This window comes from Rhopalosiphum maidis, chromosome 1 (genome assembly GCF_003676215.2).
Source record: "Rhopalosiphum maidis isolate BTI-1 chromosome 1, ASM367621v3, whole genome shotgun sequence".
Taxonomy (NCBI): Eukaryota; Metazoa; Arthropoda; class Insecta; order Hemiptera; family Aphididae; genus Rhopalosiphum; species Rhopalosiphum maidis.
This window is the reverse complement of record NC_040877.1, coordinates 18,029,618-18,052,898: the sequence shown is the minus strand read 5'-3', so window position 1 is coordinate 18,052,898 and position 23,281 is coordinate 18,029,618. Positions and strand designations below refer to the sequence as shown.

At 31.2% G+C, this 23,281-nt stretch overlaps 2 protein-coding genes across 2 annotated transcripts in view; both read left to right on the top strand.

Moving 5' to 3' along the window:
* LOC113547784 (nuclear receptor subfamily 1 group D member 2-like) overlaps positions 1–23,281 on the top strand; it is a 95,013-nt gene that overhangs the window by 58,301 nt on the left and 13,431 nt on the right. The window lies entirely within an intron of this gene.
* On the top strand, positions 12,362–14,824 carry LOC113547783. The gene is made up of 2 exons (XM_026948277.1): positions 12,362–14,676; positions 14,766–14,824. The coding sequence occupies exon 1, from the start codon at positions 13,071–13,073 to the stop codon at positions 14,661–14,663; it is 1,593 nt and encodes a 530-aa protein (XP_026804078.1). The 5' UTR covers positions 12,362–13,070; the 3' UTR covers positions 14,664–14,676; positions 14,766–14,824.

Below are 23,281 nucleotides of genomic sequence, written 5' to 3'. Positions count from 1 at the left end.
AAATAACAAATATATTATATAATACCTAATAAATTAATTTAAGTAAAGAAATACGAAAATGATAGCATATACTTAAATTAAAACATTTTTTTAATCAAATTTAACAAGGTATGATTAGGCACACGATCGTAGCGTCGTACATATACTGTTGTATGTTAGATCAACAATAATTGATGTGTTTATTTTATAAATAGCTATAGTTTAAAATGTATTATATATTCTATTTATTGTAATTATTATGTAAATAAATTGATTTGTTAAATAAAAACATTTTGAATGAAAATGTTAGTCTCGTAAAATAAAATTATTATTTAGATAACTTCGTTAAATAGTTCTGTATAAATTGTATACCGTGATGTGTGTAGTAACTAGTAGGTACTGCAGTTATTATATAGATAGGCGATAATACGTCTATTCGAAAGTCTGTGACATCGACTCTAAAATAGTAAGTAAAGTCACGTACTTATACAGTGTGTTAGAACAGTAACTCTCAACATTTATATAATATGCCACTAGCACTTCAAAAAAACTTAAAAAATCCATGTTTGCAAAAAAAAAAAATCCTTTTAAAAGATGGTTATGAAAGTTGAGAGTAAGCAAACGGGAAGACACAAAACTCGAGATGAAAATCTGTAGAAAATCCACGCACCATAATGGTGTCATTATACGTATATTAATAGTTGCATTCAAAAATCAAATAATAAATTAATATGCTTAATGGGAACTTTGAATACGTGTTAAGTTTGTATAATAATAAAATATATAACTTGATATTGGTACAACTTCAATGAACAGACAACTTATGTATAACCACTGTGCGACGACAACTCGTAAATTATTACGTCATCTACTACACGTGTATAATACATGCTTATTTACTTTATAATTATTAATTGCGTAATGGAATCGTCAAACGATACACCTTTGAAGTAACGAATAACCGCAGTCAGTCATATTATAATCACCAACGCGAATAGGGAGGCAGGCAATTAACAGGTGATATACGTTTATAGGTATATATGTATAAGTAAACCTACTTATTAATAATATGTTTCTCCTGATTTTTAACCGCAGGGCTTTATAATAACCATTGGAAAAATTCAAGGAACTCAAGTTCCTACTCCACTCTCAGAATTGTTACTTATTTTCGCCACTACATCATATAATATATATATTATATTATACCTAGGCGTGGAATCAGATGTGGGGATGATTCGATAGAAACTATGGGAACGATAAAAATCTCTCTTATCTCTTGAAGTATTGACAAAACAGCTGACCGCTGGATACTACGATACTACGTTATAAAAAGTATTCAAAATATCGTTATAAACGTATAATAATAAACGTTGCAGTAGGTAATATAATGAAAATAATGATATGCATATAGGCAGTACAGTATGGAAACGACGAAAAGAAACGCCACGCATTATATATTATAATATGCGTTTATGAGTACATATATAACTATACCTACCGCCGCCGCTGCTGTTCGAAGAAGAAAGGAAAAAAGCTAATCGAAATGCTATACATACATAATATTGTAATGTGTATAATGTGTATATACATGTATTTTATTAAGACCAAAAGTCACGAACCAATTTTCTAAACGATTTCATCGAACGGTTTCTCTACGATATATATTATTTTATATATTGTGTGTGTGTACGTGTATACATATAAACGACATGTGAAGATGGACAAAAAAAAAAAACTCAGTTACATATAATGCACACACACAAGCGCATAAATACATTGCAGTTGTATACTGGTGCGGTGTGATGCCTTTTACGGTCTATGGGATAGTTACAAAAAACAACGACGACGACGACGACGACAACGGCAGTGGCAATATATACTTACTTACACAGAACACTGTACATACACACGTTGTATATATTTGTACCAGCGTAGAGAATTCGTGTAGACACGGAACTGGAGCAAGGATCGTCGGTTGCGGCTTGTTTTCACGAGGAGCCGCGTGCGTCGATATATATATATATATAGGTATATGTATACAAATACGATTTGTGCAAAAGGCAGACGATACGCGCAGTTGCACGACATATGTCCTTCACGAGTAACGGCGGGGGCAAATAATACACGGAGCCAATTTCGTGACCGTTTCTCGTGGTGTAGCACGCCGCAAATTATACATATATATACATATATATATATATATACTGTGCTCTCCGTGTTCGCTATAGTCCGCTCCCAGCGCGTATATTGCAGAGCGCGCGCGCGGGTACACACACACACACACATATATATATATAGTTATGTTTTTATGTATATTATTTATATACACACACTCGTACTTACAATCTATACATATATATATATATATATAGATAGATACCTATATACGCGCGTTACGATCCGATGTATATATGATTATTTTTTTACAATTATTATTGTCGTCGTCGACGTTGTTCCTTTTGCTTTTTTACATTATTATCCATATAAAATGTGCAGCAGACGGGCCGCTCCTCCCTCGCTGGTCCGTCGGAGGAATTCCGATACAACGACATGTATCCAGCTAATTTCCAAACGATCCTATACAAAATACATACGTATAATATTCCGCACACTGAATATTATAATACACATATATGCGTATGTGCGCGCGCGTGTGTGTAGGACCCGAGAGGATATACTGTTTATAACGAGAACGCGACGGTCGACCCCGCTAACTGCTGCAACGATGACTGTGTACAAATATTGTGAGATTTTTTTTTTAACGGCACGCACGACACAACAAACGCCTATTGATTTGTCGCCAACGATTGTTATAAAATATGTTTTGTGGATCGGGTTGGAAAAACTGTAAATTGGGCCCCTGTCAGCGGCGCGGTGTCGATCGACGCGATGATGATTTATAACGACGTGCGCCGTCGCGTCGAGTGAGAACCGCGTAAACGCTGCACGCCATCAGCTCTCCATCATACACTATTATGTTATACATCATACTTATTAGACGTCCGATTGTTTTCGGACGTAAAACCAATCGTCATCGCTGTACCACAATATAACAACATATATATTTGATCACACAACGCATTTATTCATTTATATTATTCAGTATTACGCGTGTAATATGTGCCCCGTGCCTTCACAGAGCAATGGGAATTTTTAAATATATATATGAAGAGCTTATACCTACATAGATACGAATACTCGCGGGTAAATCGCAACGGTGGCAACGGCTATATTATATATAATAGCGTACATACTCTGTCGTCTTGGCGCGGTTGGATAAAATAACACCGACGGGCGCAATAATAAAATATGTAATAATTCACGTTGTAAACATACAACGCATATACCTAAGCACTGTACTTGCGTAAATTTGAATAATATACACCGTGTGCACATCATGAGGAGCAAAAAAAAAAACCATATCGAACAAAACGAATCTCTCGGCGACGTGTTTGTTCGGCGGTTTCCATTGAGGTTTGACCTCGTTCCCCTCACCCCCATCGCCCGCCCCCCGCCGAGCGATAGCGACGGCATTTTTGCACCGCTACCGTACGGGATGGTAAGGTTAAAGGTTTAGGTAGTTGAAAATTAAAATATATATATATATGTGTGTTATATACATATGTATCGGACGACAAAAGACTACGCCTCTGTGCCCGGCAATAAAATGACAATAAATCGCTGGTGGTATAGGGCGAAAGGTGTCGTCGAATGTATATGGTAAGTGGTCGTTGCCTATATTTTTATAGGGTCCGCATTTTTTCTCATGTCTTAAAAACACATATTATATATATATACACGCACGCCGTATGCGTATTATTTTTCAACCCCTACAGAAGAGAGAACAATTATAATATTATTGAGACGTCGCGGCGCATGCATATAATAATGTTATATTATAAACTCGCAAGTACATTGTTACGCGCGCCACTTAAAATTTATGGAACACGCATGTGGTAATGAATAGACTTCGGTGTGACAGTGCATGCGTGTGTGTACGCGCGGTGTGAAGTGCCTTAAAATAAACTGGATCTATTGTGTATAACACATACACTACAGGTACACATATATAACATATTTTCAAGTATAATATTATGTGTGTGCGGTCTTTTCTATGTTCGTTGGTTAAAATAAATGAAAAAAAAATGCAGTGTATATGGTACGTATATAGACAAAAAAAAAAAAAATCAAAACAAACCGTAACAACGGCCGCTAGCGTTTAAAAAATACTCCCATCGTTAAAGTCTCTCCCGTGTATATATTTATAAGTTATACCCAACTCATTATAATATTATATTATGCGGGTCGGTGACGACGACAACAACGACGCGCGGTGGACACATAATATTATGTATACGTCATGTTTGGCGATCCAATAGGCGGTATTGTGTGCACGAAAGGTGTGGACTTGTGGAGTATCGTACTTTAGTATCTCGACAAGTATATGACAATTACCTATAATCATAAACGGTTATCGGTTGCGTTTATTGACATTTTTAACCCATAGCTAGGTACCATTAAAAAATATCACTGTTCATCGGGTATACCGTACAGTATTAGAAAGTTTAGAAAACCGTGTGTTTAATTTTGGAAAACAAATTTTCATACAATCCATGGTAGCCGTTGGAGCAAAAAATATAATCAATCAAAAGTTACTGCGTTATTAAATAGTTATACATACCTATTAGGAATTATATTTATATAATACGTTGAATACGTTTATTTTACTTATACCTATAGGGTTTTAGGTTTATTATTACACATACATATATATAAAATGTTCAAAACTATGTCTAAATTTCCAATAATGACTACTTTCTTTGTATAAAAAATAAATATTACTGATTTTAATATTTTATCTATATACTTCATGTTGTATAACCGATACGATCCTGTAATTTAAAGTATTTAAACGGATATTAAAAGATATGTGTACGACACTAGTTGTTGACATAGTTATTATAGATATTTCAAAACATTACTCAATTTTTTATTCAATATAAATTATTAATAAACATTGTAAGTTGGTATTATGTAATACGAATCAAAAACCATTATAAATTATCGATTACCCATTTAATACATTATATTAATTAAAACATCACATCATAATAATTATAGGAACCACATCATCATCATCATCATCACGTATTTTAAAAGGTACACCTTCTCTTTTTGCTATTAATTCATGTTAAGTATCATAATTATTATTATTAATTCATAATAATTAAAAATATTATATCGACTATCAAATAATAATGTACATCATACTATGATGGGGTATAAAACTATAAAGTATAGTTAATACGCGTTTAACATTTGGATTAGACTATAGACATGGCAGTGACTAAAATTCAAATTAATCATAGACACACTTGATACGTTTAAAATTACAAAACTTAATTAATTATAATTAAATAATTATGGCATTGGATATTGCAATAAATGTTGATAGATAATACAAAATATAATTTATGATATCAAGGTAATTCAATATTACCAAATCGAACTATAATAGAAACAAAAAACTGCTGAAATATTGTAAAACTTAACCGCAATCAATATACCAATAGTAAGTGTTATTTTTATTTACAATAATTATATTACTATGAATAATGTCGGTGACTTAAGTGGTGTACAAGACATAAGTATTTAAAAAAATGCAATTAAATGTATCGGTATCGGTACCTTCTTATATGTATTATGCGAGTTCGTATTATATATTTATAGTAAAATAACCATATGCTATACCATAACCTAACCTGTTGTATAAACTATCGTATTAATAGAATATTAGTGGACTAAAAATCGAACCAATCTCAAAATATAATAATATTATAATAGTTCTCTTCGTATAAAAAAATATTAAGGCGACGTTCATCAACCTCACAACATCGAAACCAGTAACGAACGGAGGTATATAAATTATAGAACGGTGCGGTCTATCCGTACAAAAAGTCTTCAATAATATACACGGCCAACAAATTCGTTCCAACAAATTATGATTAACTTTTGAAGGGATACATTATATGCGTATAACCATTAATCACTGATCACGAATACGACAACGCCGACATTACGGGCAATACCGAAAGCCGCGGTAAGGTTATTCGGCCAATTTAACATAACGCGTAATGTATAATATAATATATCGTCAATGTTTTGAGACCAAAATAATACGTTTTGACGTTTACACGAGCTCGCCCGCGTGTAATATATATAATATTTAAATGTGACGTCCGTATCAAATGGACGTTGCGAGCCAATCACTTTTGCCCTAATTAAAAACCTCCGCCGTCTTGTCCCGCGCGTATATGTACAGATGACGATAATATGATAATACCTAACACGCGTAAGAATATTATACTATGCAAGCAAACGACGGCTCGACTGCAGAGAAAAAAATACTATAAAAAAAGATCACAATATACGGTACACGTAAAAATCATAAACGGCAGTTGAACGTTCGACTATACAACATAAACCCAGATCGGGGAAGCTTCTCGAGAATATAATGTTATTGTAATTTTTCTCTTTTCAATATTATGATTATTATATATATATATGTGTGTGTGTGTGTATATACACATAAAACGACAATGATCGATCGTCAACTGCAGCAGTGGCGGTCAGCAACTGTAAATAATATAATGATGAAACGCGCTCGCGTACTCAAACATAATATTAGGTATATATATATATAAGTACAAGTTTTTTTTTTTCGTGTTCGTTTCAAAATCTTACCGACAAATTTTCCCCTCACTGGCGTACTTCCCACCCCCACCATCACGAAACATCTGACGCGTGATGTACCTATACGCATAAATACGTAATATATACTAATACTAACCTTAGCCGACAATAATAATTTAACATATTATTGTGATTCGGCACGGTCGGAAGATCCGCGCGGCCCGGAAAGTTTATCGTGCCCCAGCACGATGACGGGCGCGTGTATACAGAGTGCGACAGAGTAAGAACCCACCAACATTTGGTAGTAGAACGGGTATTTAACATACACTACCAACACAGACCCGCCAGTAACCGCTCTATACAATATAGGACAGTGTTCCGATCGACATTTTTTTTTTTTTTTTTTTAAATCGTTATCGGCACAACAACCGCGCTCTAATAGTCCATCGAATTTTCGATTAAAAGTTGTCGCGTACGATATTAAAACGCATATTAAAGTCGCTTTTGCAGCGCAGCAAACACACTCTGTATATAACACGCGGTTGTACGTGTATAATGTATAGGTACACGGCAGCGCGCTCCAGGTATATAATAATATTATATCGGCCGTATACCGCGGTATACATAGGTGCACACGCCGTGTGCACTGGAGCAATTTGTACGGGATAATACCGTGTGTCGTGTATGTAAATCCGTCCGTGATTTATTCGGTGCCGTTAAATTAAGCATTAATGACGTATGTGCGCGTATAATATGTGTAATACAGCCGGATCGCGCTCCGATGTTTTTAATAGCGGTCATTAGTCATATTATATTATATTATATTATACACAATGTTAATATGCGTTCTGGTAGCCACGTGATGTTTATTATTATTATTATTATTTTTTTTTTCCTTTTTGACTCATTTTCATATTTCGCCCGTTATTACAAATTAGAATAATATTATGTTATTATTGCGGCGCACAGTGAAACCCACGCTAGAAACCAGTCCTCCCGGTGTAATAATACGCGTACTCAACGACGAAAACGAAATATTGAAAAAAAAAAATTAAAAATAAAAACCACCGATTGCGCAATAAAATACATCCGGCATACGGACACCGCGGGCCAATTGTACTCGACTGCGGCCGAGTTGTGCGCGAAAATCCCGTAAGCGTGCTGCTCGATGTTAGCAACAACGATGTTATTATTGATCGGGCGGTTAGTCGTGGGTCTGCGGCAATTGACGGAAAACTGGATTCTATTATAAATACCATTATTCTGAAATGTAAGGTCTATGTTGTGAAGTGAGTAGTGGATGACACATATGCCGCCAAAAAGTACAACAAAAACAGCCACTGTTAAAGTCACTTGTCGGTCGTTGGACTGCGTTTTTCTTATAGTGTTTAAACATTTCGTGATGTACCTAATATAATACCACCGAATCTCTAAACATTAAACACGTATTTTTACCCGAAATCTTGAAAATATATTTTTTAAATAGCTTTTACTTAAATACTACTTGAGTGGAATGAAGTAGTAAAGCCACGGGTACGCCTCAAAAAAATTGATCATCTAAACTTTAAATACTTACTTACAAATAATTAATTAACTTTTTCAAATTTAGATTAGAAAAAATAGTAATTTGACTGGAAAATCGAATGGCTAAATATCATTTAAAAAAGTAAAACTTAAACAATTTAACGACAAAAATATTTTGAGACAATGAAAGTTAGATCAGATTAAGTTAGTTTCGCTGAAATTAATTGTTAATAACAGTTTAAACATTACAATTGCGTTTCACAATTTTTCGGTGGCCATACATAGATCGTCATATTATACACGTATAATTTTTCTACCGCTCAAAACCTAAATCCATTTCTCCCGTAACCGGCATGAGACTCGCGTGTATATTATACATTTATAAAGAGACTATACGGTGTTACAGTACGTGCGTTAAGTTTCGTTTCGATATGCGTGACAGTAATTATATTTTACGCGCATATTAAGGTTAAATGAATGGGAAGTCAATTAAAATTCGATCCATTGAACGCATATAATATGTGATAACGGAATGTCACAGAATGACCGTTCGTAGTTTACTCGCGCACATCTACATACAGAGACGATATAGGTAGGAATGGTATGTTTCATATAAACGTTGACCGGATAATAATATAATAATAATTCCCAGCGTGGTGCTTTCAATTAGCCTATACGGCATGATATTCTTTTTTAACTCCAATAGTTTTTTTCCAATCCTCATATTACAGTTTTAATACACAATTACACAACAAATGACTGGCATCCAATTTTTATTTGATCTACTCCTCAAACCACAAGCGTTGTATTTCTTTCAAGACACGAGAAATTCTCAATTCAAATTGGCTAAAAATCTACATGTCTGATTTTTTTGAATCATTGAATTGTACATCATTCTTATATTTAAAAAAACATGTCCACATTTAATTCTTTCGGAAATTATTAAAAATTAATAGTAATATATCCTTAGGTACGTGTATTTTACAATATTCTAGTCAAATGTTTGTATAATAGGTATTCAAATTTGGTTTATATACGAATAGCAAATTGCTTGCAAATTATTCACAGACGATCTTTATACATTTTAGCGCATTAATCGAAAAAAAATAATATATTAGAACACGTTTTTTTTCCAATCGATAATCGTACTATACGTAAATACGATACAAAACTTAGTGCTTAACCTTAACACTTAATGTGTATAAAAAAAATAATGATTAATTAAAAAATAATAATTAAATTACGATATTCCCCTGCATAATAACTATATACGTTAATTATTAAAATATTAGATTCATTATAAAAGATACGGAATTATTGATTTTACGCCCTCCGTTTTATTTTTAATCCGGTTTAATTTGAACTAGTTGGTAAATCATTTTAGTGATGGTATATACATAGTAACACAAATCATAATGTAATATAGTACCAAATCCTGCTATGAGTGCTATGCACATAATATTGTATATTCAACAAGTTTTTTAGAATCGGAAAACTTCAACTACCTACTTTACGGCACATAATATTATAACCATTAACCGTCATAAGCATAAAGAAATAGGTACTGTAAAGTTCATTAATTTTTACGTTTATTTTAACATACAATAACTATTGATATGTAATCATAAAAAATTATCCGTGGTTGTATTGTGATTATTATTAATTTATCGAACATTAAGTAAGAAAAAATACATATATTTATGATTTAATAGGTCACACTCATCTAATGATATTCGTTAAAAGTAATGCAACATTAAAAATAAATGTAATATATATACACTTATATGCAATTTACTTTTATACGAATTATTATATAAATTTAATGGTTATTATTTTCAATAAGAATGATTTATTAATTATTCGTCTATTGCCTAAAATAAATAATAATAATGCACTACACATGAAAGTGTATGAAATTATTATTGGTAACAAAAATTTAGCTAAAGGCTAAGTAAACTAAGTACCTACGGTAACTTATTTTTCACTAACATTTAGTTATTACATTTCTATACGCCAGTTTTTATTTCAATAATGAGCAAAATTATTTAAACCAGAGTAACCAATGTATGATTACATTTAACGATAAATTAACTGTTCTCGATCAACTTTTACTTGCCAAGCATTCGATATAACATTTATTTTTTTTAGCGGTTTCCATTTTTAACGAACTCTTTGAATACTGGTTAGTAAAAGTATGTTATAACTTAAAACATAAAAAACAAATAATTTTGAAACACCTTTGACCCTTCGGTTACATGCAGGGGTCACGTTTAATACATTACCCTACTAATTTGTTTTCTTATTGGCTATTCTCGAACATCAAAAATGAATAAAGATATTTTTCTTGATTACTCGTTTATAAGTTACGTACGCACCAATAAAAATCAATTTACACGATTTTCTAATATTAATTTAATTTAACTATCTCATATTAAATTTAAAATATATTATCATAGGTAATTATGAAGTCAAATGACATTATTTTCCAAAAATATCTCATCGTTCTTCCATTGAATCTAGAGCCAATTCGAATTAATAATGGTGAATTTTATTTTTATCCAAACCGAATTCAACATTATTTTATTCAAACATTATTTTAATAATCATAATCTTTCATTTCGTGTTTCATTTGTTTCCATTGACAATAATAATATGTTTTATAATATGAATTACCTATCTATTACCAATATATAATTGGTTATTGATAACGAATACACGCATAGGATCGCTATTTTAAACCATTGCATTTTTGTAAACTATTATTTACGCATTTTTTGCTTCCATTATTTCATACTAGAATCCATAATCTTAAACATTTTCATATTTATAGTGATATTTTTGTATAGTTATCAAAAAAAATGCATTATAAAAAATGATAATATAAAAAAAAATATATAATTACGATAAATAATAACTGAGTTTTAAATTGTAATATTTTTCTATTTTTCATTTCAAAACACCACATTCGACATAATTATTTAATTTCTTTTCTTTTTTTTTTTTTTTTGAAATTGGATATCTTCCAGCAAAATGATTACCTATTTGTATAGGTTTCTCTACTTTAATTATTATTAACTTAATATATTCAATTTTATATATTTATATAAATATTTTATAACTATTTTTTTATTATAGACAGTTATTTTACATTTTAATAAAGAACAACTTTGTTAACTTATTTTGGGTTATGTATATACAAAATTATATAATTTAATATGTCTATGTTAAGATATCATAATATTATTATTTTGAACCAAAAAGTATTAATGTCACATATGAACTGTTTTTTATGAGGTATGTTGTTGTATACGTATATAACAAATACAAAAGAATTACGATTTATCTTTTTAAACATATTAAATTTATTTAATTTATTAAGACTGTACATTATTACATTAATATGCAAATTGTTTTTTCGTTGTTAGAGGATTTTGGAATGCGAAAAATTGCCTTCTTTAAGAAAAAATAAGTTTTGTCACATAAGTTATGATACACATTATATTTCTTTTATAACCTGTTAACAGCGGGTATGCTCCCAAGACAGGTCTGACAATAAAATAATAAGATATTTAGAGATGGATATTTTTTAGTTATGATAAAATTATATTTATGAATACCATAAAAAATTATAACATGGGAGTCCTCCAGTTTAGTGTAGCCACATACTACCAATATCAATAACTGGAATAATATAATCGTTTCATCATTATGTATAGTTATTGTTTATTATTAACCTCCGTCCCGGCCTCAATGAGAAATCTAATTTTTTCCTTAATAATTATCTATCGGATTAATTGATGAATGTTTTATGAGTAAAATTTAATAAATAATGTGGACTCGAAAATGTGCTGTTGTATAGTAGTTCTGTATTCATTCCGTTCACCGCACATACACACACTAACTGCACCGCACCGACTTAGCTCACTCACACGCATAGGCTTATAATTTTTCCAATCAAATTGATTTCTACGAACCTCGCGCGACGTACAATTTAATTTAATAATATTATTATGTACGAACGCGTGACCGCGGCCCGAGACATTAAACGATTGCACACTCAAATTATAATAATATAATACAAACAAATAAGTCTCGCTATATATTAGACTGTACAGGTAATATATTATTATTATCAATATGAAATAGCCCAGTCAAATTAGACCAAAAATCGACAAAGTTTGGAACTAATTCCACGAAAGCTGGAGTTTAATTTTTTTTTTAGATCATACCTTACTTATAAACATACTAAAAGTCCTGACACCTACCCCTTGTGCGTAGCCCCCCACCCCTCTTCAAAGGGTGGCGCACCCCTTTCACTTGTTTCGCTTATAACTCGTTAGATTTTTAACTTACGATAAAAATACCCATGACCAAAATTAAAGACCATACAATTTACCATAGACTTGTGCTACTTTTAATATATATATGTTGCGATAAGTGTTATTTTTTTAAAAAATATAAAAAATAATTTTTTTTTATCTTTTTTTTTATTGTGTTTTAGCCAAAACCGTCAATGATACGCTGAAATGACCTATGACAAAAGTTAACGAGCATATTATTTTACATAATGTAATGTTAAATTATATTAATAATTTTAATTATTGTAAGTCGTACATTTGAAATAGTCGTATAATTTTATAAAATATACAGTATGAATAATGTCATTGGATTATATTAACGTGTATATTATATTATTTATATTATCGCAATGGTTGTAAAAGATATAATTCGTAGAATCGGAATTGTTGTGGATGGTGAGCCGGCCATAGTACACGTGTACACAAACAGGGTTTCAGTGAACGTTGAATCTTGAGGGGATCTATTGTTGTATTGTAATTAATTGTTATAAAGCACAAGAAGTCGGCCAACAGACGATGAACAATGTTATAGGTGATAATTTTAGTGATGTCAAGTTACAACGAGCAAATCGCGTAGTCCCTTTAGATTTTGCTAAAAAACTAACGGTTTGTATTAGAGATGACATTTTTTCAATTGATCCTTTATTACTCTTCCAAAGAATAATGATAAGAGTTAAGACTGACGAAGAGCTCAAAGAATGTTTTGAATACGAGTTATCACCTATTCCTCTTTCATTGTTCGACGAATCAGGTCAAATGCGAAAATCTAAAAAATCAATTTTATATGATGTGTTTCTAACTACAACAAACACATACAATGTTCTGGACAAAAATGTTATTGTAGTAATCGATGGAGGTTTCTTATTGCATCGTGTTGTATGGCCTTCAACTTCGACGTATGGAAATATCATAGAAAATTATATAAGCTACGTGAAAAGACACTATGGATCTAACTGCATAGTTGTATTTGATGGATACGCAAATACCGAATTAAATATTAAAAATTCAGAAAGACAGCGACGAAAAAATATGTATACGAGTACAAACATAATTTTTGAAGAGTCAATGGATGTACTAACCACTCAAGAAAAATTTTTATCCAACACCGAGAACAAAATAAGGCTTATAACAATGTTGACTGAAAAGTTTTTGACTTCGGGTATTCTTGTTCATCAAGCCGAAGATGACGCTGATTTACTTATTGTCAATACAGCTATACGAAACACCGACGATAATATCCAAGTAGTGGTCATAGGAGAGGATATTGATTTACTTATACTGTTATTAACATTAAGTCCTCCAAAAAACACAATAATATTCGAAAAACCGGGTAGAGGAAAAATAGAAACAAGATCTTATGCTGTTGGAAGTTTACAAGAACATTTTAAAAATGAGATTCAATATTTTATGTTTATCCATGCGGTGGGTGGATGTGATACTACTTCGTCATTATTTCAGACAGGCAAAATAAAACACCTGAAAACAGTTCAAAAACACCCGGAATTACACGATTCATTATTAATATTTAATAATGAATCGTCATCGCCCGAAGAAATTGAATGTGCTGGAGAAAAATATCTTTTAGCATTATATAAAGCTCCAGCCCATATTACATCTTTAAATAATTTAAGACATCATATTTTTCACAAAACCGCAGCTTCCAACAAAAAACAAGTACAACTAGCTAGACTTCCGCCTACTATCGATGCGGCACGAGAACATTTACATAGAGTGTATTTGCAAATACAGTTGTGGCGTGGTAATAGATTAAATCCACAGAATTGGGGATGGAAAGAAGATAATGGCAAACTAAATCCAGTTTTCACGAAAAAGCCACCAGCGCCGGATACTCTTTTAAAAGTGATCAGTTGTGCCTGCGCAAAAACATGTGAACAAAATTGTAGCTGTCGAAAAGCAGGATTGCTATGCTCGGTTATATGCAAGCATTGTCACGGAGGTTCATGTTTAAATCAGCAACCGATCATAGATGATGTAGAAGAGGACCATATTGATGACAACTTTGAGGACAATATCGATGAAATATTTTTAATTGGAAATCAAAAAGAAGAAACCAACACACCGACAATAAAAAAAATTAGACCCACATAATATAATTAATAAGGTACTGTATGATTTTAATAATTCAATACATAATATAATTTAAATAATTAAATATGAAAATATTAAGTATATTAATTAATTTTGTTTCAGGACCCAAAACCCAACACTATTTTTATATTTAACTTCATAGCTTATAGTCTGAAAAAATAAAAATAAATGTATAATTTCCAATTTTTGTAAATATTTTATAAATTACTGTATGTAATTAATAGTTTCATAATTAACTTTTTTTTATTTCAATTTTATAAATATGTATGTAAAATAAAATAATGTATTTTCATTGTAAATTTTATGGTCTTTAATTTTAGTCATAGGTATTTTTATCGTAAGTTGAAAAGCTAACTAGTTATAAGCGAAAACAGTGAAAGGGGCGCGCCACCCTTTGAAGAGGGGTGGAGGGCTACGCACAAGGGGTAGGTGTCAAGACTTTTAGTATGTTCATAAATAAGGTATAAACTGCTCATATACCGAAATTCAGCTTTCGACATTTTTTTTTTAGTATATTGTAATTAGATTTCTGATTCTTATATTTTGTAATTGTCAACAAATTGTTCAATTACATCGTCACTTTTTATATAAAAAACATTTTTACTTATGCTAATTAAAATTGTTAAAATAATTTAACGTTATCTTATGTAAAATAATATGCTCGTTAACTTTTGTCATAGGTCATTTCAGCGTATCATTGACGGTTTTGGCTAAAACACAATAAAAAAAAAGATAAAAAAAAATTATTTTTTATATTTTTTAAAAAAATAACACTTATCGCAACATATATATATTAAAAGTAGCACAAGTCTATGGTAAATTGTATGGTCTTTAATTTTGGTCATGGGTATTTTTATCGTAAGTTAAAAATCTAACGAGTTATAAGCGAAACAAGTGAAAGGGGTGCGCCACCCTTTGAAGAGGGGTGGGGGGCTACGCACAAGGGGTAGGTGTCAGGACTTTTAGTATGTTTATAAGTAAGGTATGATCTAAAAAAAAAATTAAACTCCAGCTTTCGTGGAATTAGTTCCGAACTTTTTCCTAATTTGACTGGGCTAAAATAAAAAAATAATAATAATAAGTACACATTTCGTCATCGCTGTTTTAATAATAATTATAATAATAGCAATAATAATAAACGTTCTGATGCTACGTGTTTGGGCGGACTCGATATATATATATATTATATATTTCGAGCACGCAGAACGTGGAAGAGGTGTGTCCGAGTCGTAAAACAAAACGCAAATCGAGATGATATCAATGCGAGTTTTGTTTGTTTTCCCCGGGTATATGTTTCCATTCATATCAGATAATGACAAATATAATATAAACGTATATACATATATTTATTAATATTAATTACTGACTGAACGATCTCGTACACCTTCGGAAACTCCCACCGGGCCATGGGCTATATTATATACGGCGCTCTGCGTGTATATACAATAATAATAATAATAATAATAAGTAATAACTAATAATGTACCAATAATCTTTCGACCGGATATCCAATATCGTGTCCGAAAATTTTATAGACAAATTACATCGACCATTATTAAAAGCGTTATATAGACGTTTATTAAAAAAAAAAAAAAAATCGTATTATTATTATGTGTGCTTGAAATAAACTGGGTGGTCATTCCTGATTTCGTGTTAAATCTTCTCACAGCGTTCTTGTCTGAAAATTAATGAAGGTGGGTACTATCATTTTTCTACTCATTACAAACGGACAACAGTCATCGAGTTTAATTTAAATAACATTATCAAAAGTTCCTCCGTAGTCCAATTATGTTACCAATTAAAACGAATTGTATGCATGTGTGTGTACATAATACATAATGACATGTAGTGCAACGTGTAATTGAATAATAATAATAATAATAATAATAGTAAAAATAAAATAATTAACACAGACATTCGACTAGATGGCATACGCATACATTGAATAGATACACAAAATATATAAACTAATAAGTCGTGGATATTTTAAATAAAGTTACATGTCATATAATATCATAATAATATTATGCACCTACCTATAATTTATGTAATAATAGATGCGGGTCGTGTGGTACAATATAAAATATTTATAACAACCTACATTTATGAGCATTTTAGAAACAATTTTTTTATTATTTTAATCGTAGTGCGCAGCGATGCAGATAAATACACGATCAGTGATATAACTATTAAACTATTGTGAGATAATATTGTTATTATATACATTTATACCGTATAGATATGAAAATTTCCGTATAGATTTTCCAACGTGTTGTTGTAGCACATGAAGCCTAAAGGCGATTCGTTTATTTATTTGAATTGTATCTCACACATAAAATATATTTTTAGACAACAATTCGTTATTTTGTAATTTATTCTATGAAACATTTAAGACTCTTGTAAGTATTATCATTCATCACGTATCTATATAGGTAGGTATGCACACAAAATAATAGCATAGTAATAATACACGAATTGATATCATCTTTAAGGGTAACAAAATTAAACATGAAGAAAATACTGATAATATTTATTATAATATTCACTAGTTCCAAAAAATAAATAAATTAAATAAACATATATTGCCAAATAACACCTTTTGATATTGAATCGATAAGTAACTATATATACTTAAAAAAAACTTAAACTTCTATATGACTATATCAGTAATATAATTCAATATATAGGATAAACTGGTTTAGTTTTTTTCTATAAAATTACTTATTTATCAGATTGCACTAATGTTAATATATTATGTAGGTATATCAAATTTACAAAAAGATAAATAAAACGTTAAACCTTGCTTGTATAGTTATTAAAATCTAACTCATTCAATATGAATTATACGTATAAATCGTTTTAAAGTAATTTACAAACTGTTAACTGAGAAAAATCATACCCAATTATGCATAACAGAAAAATATCGCTATAGTGTAATATTCCCACGGTTAACTGAATGAATTATATAGCCACACACATACACACACACGAATATATATATATATATATATATACATACAATATGCTTAACCGCGAAAATTGAAATAAACGAAGTAATAGTAACCTTATTAATATATATATTTATAATTTATAAACAATAATTGATATATCGATAAAATTGTGATTAATCAGTTCACGATTACTGCAAACGAATAATGTGTAGGTACCTACCTACAAATTATAGCGATATACTTGGGTAAAATAATAAATCTAAATACACAAATATATATTACATAAAAATATTATTTATCTATGAACATTTATTTTATTATATTATAATTTAATGGATATAATTGTATATACAATACAGAATGTTGCTTATTCATATTTACTCTGATGAAATAATTTACTATCGTTGTATATTATACGTAGTCAAGATTTCCTACTATACGGTATTAAATATTTAAATTTTGCCTATTCGTTATGGGGACTTATATAATCTTCATTAAAAAGAAAACAATTTTACGTTTTACTGCATACTATATCGGATATGTGTATGTTCAATATTATCGGACTAATAGTTAGTAGTTTTATAGTTTAAAATTTAATATTAATAATAATAATTTATAGCTTCAATTTGTGGAACACCAAAACTCACAGTAGGGTAATTTGCAAGTAGATAAGAAATGTATACACGTGTACCTAACTATCTCCTCATTAATTTGTTCGTGAACCGTTTTTATGTCCGTTTCATTCGAATTTCGTAAAACGTTTTGAAGTATATGTTTACTTGTATAAAAATAAAATGAGATGTTCTGATAAAAAAAAAAATTATTCTATTGAAAAAAACTTTTACTGAAGAAAAAATGACGAGAAAAAATAGGTTTCAGTTCGTCCAAACGTTTAAAAAACAAAAAAATTACTACATACTGTATTGTTCAAATTGACTCTTGACTACCTCATCGATACTTGTGCGTTGCAGTATTATCGTAAAGTAAAATTAGTACACAACCAATAAACGTGTATTAAACATTTAAACGATAACATAATTATACGATTATTATTCAGCTGTGATCACATTTCAAGGATTTACAATAGTTCTTATATTTATAATAGTTCAAGACAAAAGTATAAAATTTGTACAAGCAAGATTTAAAATATTACTGCATTGCGTGTTTACTCATCATAGTAACACTCCGAGATCTAGCAAAAAAACAATTTCTATTATAATGTGAACATGTCGTGTACCTACTCTAAAATTATAATTTCGTTACTTCTCTTTTTCGTATCTTCAAGTACGTAAATACAGGTCATTTTTTTGTTTTTTTTTGTTTATGCTCGCGTAACCTTCGCTATAATATACGTCGTATACGGGTAATGAAATATTAATTTGTCAACAAAAAATATAAGTAATAAATAAAAAAAATAATACATTTTGAATTACCGAAAACTAAAATACTGATTTATATCACATTGTAAGTTAAATAATTATTCTTATTCGCAGTCTATAACTGTTTGCAAATGTTTATGAAAAAAAGAATATTTTTTTGTATTGTTGAGTTAACTTGTACCTCCTATTTTGTAATAGTAACTTATGTTGGTATTTTATTTTATTGACAAAAAAATATTAGTTAACATATTTATAAAAAAATAACATGATGAAATATAGCTAGATCATAATATTGTGCCAAGTCTTATTAGATGTATATAACATTAAATTTTAAGTTGTATTTTATATTTGTATGGTTTTATATACTATACTCGTATATCTGATCAAAAGTTTATACGTTGACCATAATAATCTATATTAAAGTGTAAATCGATTGAAGTTTATATTGTCAATGCATACATTTTATCGGATCAACTGTTATAATAAGTCAAGTCATACCTACAGTGACAATTTTGATAAAAGAAAAGAAATTTTTTTAATTTTTCCCCGTAGTTGCTTCAATGATTGATACAAAACTAAAGATATTTTTTTTCAGCAATAACTATCACTCTGAAACTGAAATCTCAGTATAATACATTATATTTCTATCAAAATAAAAATGCACGTGCACTACGTTATACTTTATACAATACTATAACATTTCACAATTAGCAGTTTAATTATACCGTTTCACGTTTGAATAATGTTTTATTTTAACAACACCGCATCTGACATCAAAACCTAAGCTAACAATCCGAAGCCGACTGAAGTGGGGCACATCCATGTATCGTGTTAATTGGTATGTAGGCGTATACACTTATTATACAGATAAATGAAATTTAATAGGTAAAGGCTCTTATATTATTACTCCCGGTCACAGGATTCATTACCACGCATACAATATAAAAGTATTAAATCGTATAGACCGTATAGTCATAATAAAATCAGACGAAATTAGAAATATAATATAAACTCAGATATAATCCATCACTGTTAACTCAAGTTGAACAAACTGTTTAAACGATTACCGCCAAATCCTTTGAAGTCTGCTATAACTGGTTTATGTTTGACTCGACGTTGTTATACATACATATTATATATATGAAAATGCGGTAAGATTTAAAACTAACTCGTTTAAAATTTAGACATTTTATACTTTGTCATTTATGTTTCTAAAAACTATGTATATACTATAGTGGTAATAGAGTTTAATCGTATAGAAACAGTCTTTATACCTCACGAGATCCCTTAAACTCTGGCTTGATTTTTACACGATGCGTACACCGATTTAAGTAAACAAATAATCGTTTGCAATAACATTACAGTTTAACTTTTGACATTTTTAACACTTCAGCTTAACTAATATAATAGTAATACAAAAGCAAAAAAACAATATTAGGCAAACACAATAAATCTTAAATCTACTGGAAATGAATATAATTATGATGTACCTATCTCCCAACTGGTCAATTAATATTTATTTTGTTTACGCAAATGAAAAATTTCCAAAAAAAAATATTAAAGTAAATATTGCGAAAACAATATTTCCTAATTTAATATTTTGAACCAACACTAAAAGCTCGACAAATCTATTGATGCGTGCGTATATGCACTAAACATTAATAAATAAATGATTTGAAAATGTTAAAAAAAAATTCAAAACAAAAGTATCACCTTTGATTTGTCTGTTATAGAAAACGAATTATTATGCACTTGGAATGCATCGTCCTAGAGCACCCAAAGAATAATGCACTTTGCATTGAAATCTGGGCGCCATGTGTTATAACGTATGGATTTCATTTTAATCGCGTTTCGCACGGGAATGGTTGGCACGATTGTGAAAAATGACATTCCACCGGTAAAATCCGCTAGTTCATCGTAACGATTTTTACGTCTTCGCCGCCAACCGTTTGTCTTATGCACGTTATGTATAATAATATACACGTGCATAATAATATGCAAGTCGGCCGTCGAGTCGCGCGCGTTGTGGTCTTCGTCGACAATTGACGATCGGTTTGTACGATAACGTCGGCTCCCCGGCTAAGAAGGTATGATCCGGAGTCCGAACGACGACAGCGACGTTTGTTCGTATGACACATAATATTATATTATTGTTGTTGTTGCCTACGCGCGTACACGATAATATTATGTACACTACCGTGTCGTGTGTACAGGGTAAACGGCCAGTAGACATACAGTTTGTGCGTATACTCATATATTTAAGTATAACGAAATAGAACGATGATATTTTTTTCAACTTTAGTCGGCCACCTCCCATTTTTTTATTTTTGTCTTTTACAGTAAATCGTTAGTACAATATAGTACGATGAACTGACGAAAAACGGATATTACTGGAATTTTCTGCGAGTCTGCGTTCGTAATTCGTATATTATGTTACTGTATAGTCGTCTTCGATTATCGAATTCTAAACGTTTCCACTGCAAGCCTGCAGTAACACTATCATTCGTTTCACTTGTTCACCGTTGACGAACTGCGTACGAATAGTGTCAATCATAATATTTCGGTATTACAGCAAGTAATTACAACCTTACTAGTGTAGTGGGCCAACACTCACAACGACATCAGAGCACGTAGCACGTAGCACTAGACAGTAGACATGGACGTTATAAGATTAGGAGTCATAGCAGTTATAGGCATCACTAAAACGCACATTTTTTTGGGGAGGGAGGGAGGTATTGGGGTAAGGCCTAAACCTAATCTCACTAGGGTTTTTACGATTTCCGTATGTTCCCCGAAGATTTTCGCGGCCGCGGTGTCGAATAAATACCGAACACCCTGTATATCATCTGCACGCATGAACATATCTCGGAGCACCGGCGGCGGATGAGTGAAATACGCAGTTGTGACGTATTGAATTTGTACTGTTTTCACAATGCAGGGTAACAACTCTGGCGCGCGCGCGTGTATGTGTGTTATTCGCGCACGCAATCCAAATATCTCTCGTGCCGCTTCCCGTTTCCCAGATGATATCTCCGTGTCATGTTTATTGGCCACGTCGCGAGACCTCCGCCGCACATAAACCCTTTTCCGTAAAGGTATATAATATGTTGCTTGTATAGCTTCCTTCCTTCCTCCGCAGTCATCCTTTGGTCGTCCGTTTTTTTTTCTCTCCTCTCACTCTCTCTCGGCGTCGCGATCTTGCAACGCATATTGCATAAATATATATACCCGTATATACATATATTGTTATTATTTATACTCGCAATACGTATTATTTATTTATTACTTTTTTTGTTGCTGTTTGTTTGTTTCGCATCGCGACTATATCTCGCCGCCAACACGAGTACAATACGAATACGCACACACATAATGTATAGAATGTATAGCGACCGCGTGGGCCGAACCGGAATATCCGCGATCGACCGCGCCGGAGGTATCGTGTTTTATTTAAAAGGGTCGTCCGGCTGACGTTTTTCACCGAAGATATTGTGTACGCGTTGCAGGTGTAGTAGTAATAGTAGTAGTTGTAGTAGTTGTAGACAGTAGTATAGTGGTAGCTGTAGTAGTTGTACAAATATAGACGACGATTACACAATACGATCGTTCGCATATTTTATTAACATTTTTTTCCCCTCGACACAGGTTTATTACAAACGTACATTATCCAACGTAAAGAAGTACGTAGATATTTTATCCAGTGCTCATACAGTTCATTCCGTATCGCGTAAAATACCATTTTACATTACGACTTTTCTCTCATATTGTATGAGCCGCGTTATAGGTGTATCGCTCGTGCAGTCCGTCATCTGTTCGGTATAAACATCCATTTTTAAGTGAACTTTTTCCGGGGATGGCAACTATTATGACGCGCGCGTAGGATATTTAGGTTATTTTGGCACAACTGTGTACAAACATCATCATATTGAATTTCATCGAAAAACAAAAACATAAATACATTGAATCAGGGATGGATTTAGGTATGTGGTGGCCCCACATAAACAAGGAAATACATTTTTTTTTACTTATTAAATAACATTTATTATCATATATTTTAATAGTAATAACAATTAACTACTTATTTAATAACAAATAATTATTAAAACAAATCAATCGAGTATAACTAGTATAAGTAATATCATCATGATATGTTTCATGTACCCTAATTTAAATTTAATAAAATTGTGGAAGCCCCTGGGCTGCAGCTCACTCAGCCTTCCCTTAAATCCAACCCTGCATTGAATATTTCAATAATAGGTTCATTAAAATGCTATGAAATATGCACAGAACA

What these genes read in the sequence shown, in the direction of transcription:
- LOC113547783 (XM_026948277.1), top strand. Translation starts at nt 13,071, where the DNA reads ATGAACAATGTTATAGGTGATAATTTTAGTGATGTCAAGTTACAACGA.